The following is a 7,044-nucleotide window of genomic DNA, read 5'->3' as shown; positions in this document are numbered from 1 at the left end:
CCAAAGTCTTTTCACATGATAAGTTGACAATAAGAAAAATGTTGAATATTACCAGACTGATCCTTTAACCTACTTATTGCCATGTGAATACAAGACAAAGCCACAAGACAACATGATTATATTATATATAAGACCTGGTTGATATTGTAGCTTACTTTAGTGGTGGAAATTTCCAAATAAATTAAGGAGTCCAGTTACCGAAACTCAGCTGGCACACAGTGAACCTGGGGGCCTGATGGGCCTTCTGGAGGTCTGGTGCCCATTTGGTGTGTTTATATTCTTTTATATATTTCATGTTTCATGTAAAACCTTGTTCTTGGAAACTGTTGGACAAATATTATTCTCGAATTACCTGTCACCAGTTAGGTGAGGAGGCAACTTCCCAAAGCCCCCAACTCACTGCATGTCATTTCTTTTTAAATTAACTGCACCTTAAAGTTTGAATTTTAAAAAAAAACTGGGACACTGTGTAAAACATAAAACACAATGTGATAATTTACCAACATAATACATTCTCACCTGAAAACAGGAAAGAGGCAACATATGTGATATTTCACCTGTTCAGCTTGACTGATTTGTAAAAATATATACTTATTGTAACTGCCAACAGCACATTTCAAACAAGCCTGGATCAACAAAAGGAAAAGGACATCAAGGACAAAAGGACATTGAAAGACTCAGTCGCTCACTAACAAGGATGAGGTGAGGTTCACTACTTTGTGAAACCACCTGATTGTATGACAGGTATGACTACATGGGAACACTTTGTAAAACTGCTGTCCTTAACAGCCTAAACAGCATCCCAACTTTTTGGATCAAGGTTGTAAAGAGTTGAACCTGCAATATTTACTGATTTTGTTACCTTTTCACGTAGTGTGTCCTGATATTTAAGGTACATCGTAAAGTTTAATAATTAAGGGCCCAACAGTATTTTCTTTCTTTCTTTTTTTTTTGCCCATGGGAACAGGTTAGCTCGGGCAAACCTTTTACATACTCGCCTCTTCTCAATCCTGCACAACTTGCTGAACGTTCAAAAATGCGAGACAAGGTGTCGTAGAGTAAAATGAGCACATAATACGACTAGTTTGGGGACAGTTTTCACATGCACAACAATCGGCTTGCAGACGCGTAGGCTGGAAGAACCCTCAACCAGCTAACCACCGAGCGCTCCTCCGAGCTGCGCGCTGATTGGCCAGGATCGAGTAAAGGCGGAAGTCTACAGAGCAGGGGGATTCCCCGAGGGAAGTTCCCAACTCAACTAGGATATGTAAAACATATACTGCCATATCCTCTCCGGCGCTTCGTAACTTTGCATCTGAAGATTAGGCGACGACGCTGCGGTGGTGTCAGAACAACAAATTCGACTTTTAACAGTTACTCGAATGAAGGTAAGAAAACAGTCGCCCACTGGCAGCGAGGTAAACTTGTCTGGGGAGTTGTTGCTCGGTTGCTTTCTCTACCACCGGTTGAATGAGCAATGGCTAACCGGTCAGTATGTTTAAGGAATACGGAACTGTGTGGATTGGGTTTTGAAGTACGTTTTAAAGTGCCCCGTTGCTGTGTCTCGGTAGACTCCAGCTTTACTGTTTATGTCCTTTTCTAGCTCAGCCTGCTGGCTCTACTGAGCCTTCATCCAGGAGCAGTTGGGTTGTAGTCCCACTGTGGCAGGTAGTAGGGTTGCTATGGCACTTATCATTAAGACTGATCCATAATAGATGGGCAGCTCTGGATCCATGTTAACTATTCCAACACCAGGTGTGGTGCTGCAGTTGTCCTAAAATGGCTCAGATGTTGTTGTTGGAGAGTCAGTTGTGAGAAGAGACACAGTATGTGCGCGTTGTTTCTTGCTCAGTGGTCTCATCACTCAGTTGTGCAAGCAGCTGCAAATGCATTCAGCAACTTCATTTATTTGTTATTCATTTACAGTGGCTCAGCTACTCGTGAATATGTTAAGCGCAGACAGAATTAGAAGAAGACATCAACTGTTGGGTGACTGTGAGTGCAATTTTGCCCTTGCACCGGAACTGCCAATATTATTTGGTAATAACAAGTAAAGGTTAGGAAATATGTTAACTCGCTTTTGTCATTTCATGGCAGCTTTCATAAATCAGCCAAATAATTGTGCGCAACTTTTAAGGAGTTTAAGGACTTCTTTTTATTGTTATTTGTAAATGAATGAGAAGAAAAGGAGTGTTTATGAAACAGCCAGAAATGAGCTCCTGACTTTATGCTTTTTTTCTTTTCACCATGTCAAAAAATATCCTGTCCTCGGGAGTGTGTTTCTCCTGGAATGAGCTGTTGGTATGTTTTTAAAAACATTTTTGGGATTTCGCTCCTAGGGCTCATGTCTGCTGCGTCAGTGATGATTGTGGAGCACACGGCATGGAAAGGAACATTGGAGACCAGCTCAACAAAGCTTTTGAAGCTTATCGCCAGGTCTCCATTGAGAAGGACAATGCTAAGAAACAGCTGCAGGAAATGGTAACAACATAAGAAAAGAATTATGTGTAAAATACTACCAATACAGCAGTGATAATAAGTCACAGAGTCGCTTGCAGGTTTTGTAACTCACTTATTAAAAGTGTTTTTTCTTGTTACAGTCAACAATCAAATTACAGGAAATCGGTTGTGTTTAAATATGAAAATGTGACACACATAGATGTATAAATGGCATAGTCAAGACTGCAGATATTGGTGCTTAAAAAAAAAAAATAATAATAATAGAAACCTAATTTTTACAGACTGAATATTATGAGCGATACACCCAAAAACTTCAAAAGCAGATAGAGGACCAGCAGCAGTTGATTTCAAAACTTGAAGCGAAGTTATCAGCAACAAGACAACCATCAGGTTAGTGAGATGTACCAGATGACCTCTCTGCATGTATGCTCACAAGATACGTATTGCATTATTATTGCAGTGCATTGCATTCTGGGTGTTTGAACTTGACAGCAGATTGTAACTGATTGTCATAAATGATACTGAATCTGTTTCATCTAGCCTTGCCCCCTGACTGAACTGTTCATTTTTTGACTGTTTTGGCTTCTCAGGAGAGATGAAATGCGAGCCCTGCAACCATATCCTTGATGGGGCCAGCGCTTATAGGAAAATGCAGTACCCGGTATGTTCCCTGCCTCACAGTGTGCTCTCTATATGGATGTGAAAACTATATGATGCCTCCAAAACTGGTTTTTCTTCGTTCTCACTTACGCATGAGCGTGCAGGCAGCTTCCTCTCACATTGATAGTACTTCTGCTTGATGTCGTTGCACTTTTGTCAACAAGGATGTTGAAGGAACACCAGTGGAACATGAGTGTAGCTGCAGCTGAGAGGCCCCATATATGCTTGATCCACATGTGATTCAACTTTTGAGCCGTAAGGTCTCAGCAATATCCTTTCAGTCACTTTTTCTGGATGTCTCAGTATCTCTCTGGTCAGCCCACAAATACACATTTTTTCACTGTTTCTAACCCGGGTTTACACATACACTTAATTACATGATAGTTAAGAGAAATTCTGTGTTTGTTCAGTGATTTGCTCCGATCAGAATGTGCAACATCTGTATGCTTTCACCATTTTATCAGGCTTATGTTCACTTGTTTTACAAAGATTCACGCAGCTGAGGAAATCTGTGATTACACTGCTGCTGTAATAGTACCCACTTTCTATTTTACTCAACACAAGGTGCATCCAGTTTTGCTTCACCAGATGGTGCTAGAGGATAATGTCGCCGTGCAGTTCAGCAGCTTGCACTTCACTGTTGATTCTTTAACAGGCCAGCAAAACGTTTCTCTCCAGTAAATATAAATGTGGGATGCATGAATAAAACTGCAGATGTATTAACAATATGCCCTTGGATAATTGTTCCTTATGACCACTATAAATGTTATGTGTCTTTTTTCAGGAGAATATGGGCACTGTTGCTGTTGATCCTAATATGCCAGTCAACAGCAGCGTTGACTAGTATGTTTCTCTCCTTGCACAAAGACTTCCATAAAATCATGGACGTATTACAGTTGAAGAATTGATTCTTTTTCTCATTCTTTCATTCTTATTGTTTTGTCAGTCAGGACATGCTGGACGCATTTGAAGCAATTCAAGGGAGATTCCGGCAGATTAGGTCTTTAACCCGAAAACAAAAAGATCACCTAAAAAGATTCCATGGGGGAAATGATACATCGAACGGTAATATTACTGTTTAAGAAATCCACTGGTTTTCTTTACTCGGTTACTTACAGGAAAATGTATTGAATTGAAATGGATGTGTGCATGTCGTTACCAGTGATGAGTTTTCTTGCTTTTGCTTTGTTCTTTAAGATAATTAGACGGCAACACCTTAACAAGGGCTTGAATACTTCACTGCCCTTTTGAACCAAAATAGCACAGATAAGCACATTTAACATTTCAGCTGCCAAATGCGTGATGTTGGCTCTGGGCACAAACTGTATAATTAATCATATATTGATTTATCTAGTAATAAAACATCTTTTTTTGTTATGTATGTATTGAAAGCACATGGATTATATTTTAATGTGTGAAATATCTCAAATCCAAGCTCAGATGTTCTTAAAGCCAGGGCTGGAAGCAGTCAGCATGTCGACTGAAAATCTCATGTCTTTCTGCCCGTCTGACAGATCAGCGGTTCTCCATGCCCATCCAGTGCACAGACCGTACAGAAGAAGCAGAGAGACCCTTTTCTTCGGCGCTGAGGTCAGAGGTGGACATCCCACTCCCGCCCACGTCTCTGGCGTCCCGCGGCGCCAGCCCCGAGGACAGGGACTTTGTAGACTCTCTCACCAAACTCAGCGTCAAATTCCCGCCCTCTGCGGACAGTGAATATGAGTTCCTGAACAGTGCTCCAGAGGGACACATGGGTCTGACCATGCCCACGAAGCGGCCTCTCACTAGCGTCCCCTCTGCAGTGCCAGAGGAGGAGCTCGCGGAATTGCCCGTGCCTTTTGTCTACCCTGCATCCCCCTCCCTCTCATCTTCTTCGCTCTCCCAGGAGAGCGTGCGGGGACCCCAGCAGGTGAGAATCACAGGAGAAGGTCTGAGAAAACTAGTAGCAAATTATCAGTTTCTGATTGGTCTTTGCTAATGGAGGAGTGAAACGGTGTGAAGTCCAAAAAAAAAAAAAAAAAAAAAAAAAAAAAAAAAAAAAAAATCCCCTTGGCTTAACTTGAAACATATTACTGTGTAATGTGTGCTGATTCTTTTTTTACTTAAGCATGGATGCTCTGGTTATATTTGGCATCTTTTGCTGGAAAGTGTGAGCCAGATGGAAGCACATTACACTGTCTGAATCTGATGGAAAAAAAAAGTATGATGGTTAAATGGGATTTTATTTGCTGATGTGTATAAATGTCCAATAAAAAATTGTGAATGACATGTGGTAAGATCTAAAAGTTGGTCCGGTTTTTCATAATGTGATTCTTTCCCTGGATTACGTCAACACAGGCGTTTATAATAGGCCAGACTGATATGCTAGTTTGGGTGAAAACATAAATGTTAAGATAATTAAACACTTGCATGTAGCCTTTCGCCTTTAGTGTTGCTGAGCATTTGTGCAGGCGGTTGAGTCGAAAGAGGACACGTCCTCTTATCCCTTAGAGCAACAGATATTTCAGCTTGAAGGCCAAGTGGTCCGGCATGCTTTAATAGAGTGAGTGTAAGGATTGTTTAGAGCATGAATAATATATTGTTTTCTTTGGTTCATCCTGCTCTGCAGTCTCTCTGGAGCCCTGAGCTGTGTGATGCAGTGGGGACAGGACTGGCGACGCATCAGAGCAGCAGTCCTGATAAATGTGCTTTCTGCCACGCTGTGGTTCCTCAGGACCGAATGAACAGCCACCTCTACTTGCATTTCTCTCATAAGAATGAAACCGACAATTGACAGTGGAAGCAGAGACTGACGGGCCGAGGCCACAACTACTTCAAGACTTACTGTATTCATGATCTAGACCTGCCTGCCGTGAAGTATGTGCGCTGTTCTGGATTTGAAATGACACTGCAATAAGACTTGAACCCATTTATTTAATACTGAATTATTGAATGGTACACTTTCCTTGCCCATCATATTTTACTCCAGTACAGAATGACAATTTTTTTACATAGTATGGTATATATTAACAAATAAAGCCAACATTTATTGTTACAATATCTTTTTTTTTTTTTTTTTTTTTTTAAAAATCATTTCAATCATTTTCAACCTGTAAATATAAAACAGGCTGGGAGACTGTTAAGTGTAGCCACACATAAAGACATGAGGTGGACAAGATGTGTGTTTATCATCTTTCTTTCTGTAACATCTTTATGCATTTCTACTTTACGAAAATTTGCATTAATAACATAGAACAATTCCTGTTTGGTGATACATTCATTGATGAGGATGTGCTTTCTAAACACAATAATTTATGTTGAATTAAGACAACTTTGCCTCCTTTTTATGTATTTATGTTGCTTCCAAGTTTGAAACCTTTTCAAAGTTAGTGTGCCATGTGTTCATTAAAATTGTCGACACAGATGGCAACACATTAGGCGCAAGCTCATTGTTCAATTAGATGCCCAATTACCTCACTATTTATACAGCAATGGTTTTACCTGAGGCGATATTTTACTGTAATCGTTGTATTAATTTATTGAAACGGACAAACGATCACGATGTGACATTTTTACTGAAATAATGCTATAGAGAGTGAGAAAATAAGACATTTGAGGTAAGCCAGTTGCACATCACATTGTTATATTACTAATTAAAACAAAATGTTAAAGAGACTGAACAGCGACACACAGGTAGTCGTAATTTGGAAATACAACAGATGGGGCTGACTGTCCTGTGAAAGCACGTGTTTTACAGTATGCACAGTACGTATCATTTGTCTTTTCTAAACAGCAACATCAGCTTTTTGACTTCTGCAGTATTTATTCACACCTTTGCAAACAATTGCAATGATTTTCACCATTCGGCGTGATGATGTTTGATGAAACCGGGACACAGTGTGTTGGAACACTTGGTTGTGCAGAGAGAACCTTGCAGCTCTGCAG

The 7,044-nt window shown here is 40.4% G+C and overlaps 1 protein-coding gene across 1 annotated transcript; it reads left to right on the top strand.

Annotated features, from left to right (window-relative positions):
* The first annotated feature begins 1,194 nt into the window (after positions 1-1,194).
* On the top strand, positions 1,195-6,359 carry tank (TRAF family member-associated NFKB activator). Its single transcript, XM_046403790.1, has 8 exons — positions 1,195-1,388; positions 2,340-2,481; positions 2,742-2,850; positions 3,051-3,121; positions 3,905-3,963; positions 4,067-4,185; positions 4,635-5,029; positions 5,729-6,359. Exons 2-8 carry the CDS (start codon positions 2,383-2,385, stop codon positions 5,891-5,893), a joined length of 1,017 nt encoding a protein of 338 aa, XP_046259746.1. The 5' UTR covers positions 1,195-1,388; positions 2,340-2,382; the 3' UTR covers positions 5,894-6,359.
* Positions 6,360-7,044: the final 685 nt, after the last annotated feature.

The sequence above is a fragment of the Scatophagus argus genome, chromosome 11 (genome assembly GCF_020382885.2).
Source record: "Scatophagus argus isolate fScaArg1 chromosome 11, fScaArg1.pri, whole genome shotgun sequence".
In the NCBI taxonomy this organism is placed as follows: Eukaryota; Metazoa; Chordata; class Actinopteri; family Scatophagidae; genus Scatophagus; species Scatophagus argus.
The sequence above is the reverse complement of the archived record's forward strand: the minus strand, read 5'-3'. Positions and strand labels throughout refer to the sequence as shown.

Bases quoted from the DNA above. Each gene is read 5' to 3' on its own strand.
- tank (XM_046403790.1), top strand. From the start codon at position 2,383: ATGGAAAGGAACATTGGAGACCAGCTCAACAAAGCTTTTGAAGCTTAT. The intron at 2,482-2,741 runs GTAACAACATAA...TAATTTTTACAG, and splicing joins AGAAACAGCTGCAGGAAATG to ACTGAATATTATGAGCGATA. The intron at 3,122-3,904 runs GTATGTTCCCTG...GTCTTTTTTCAG, and splicing joins ATAGGAAAATGCAGTACCCG to GAGAATATGGGCACTGTTGC.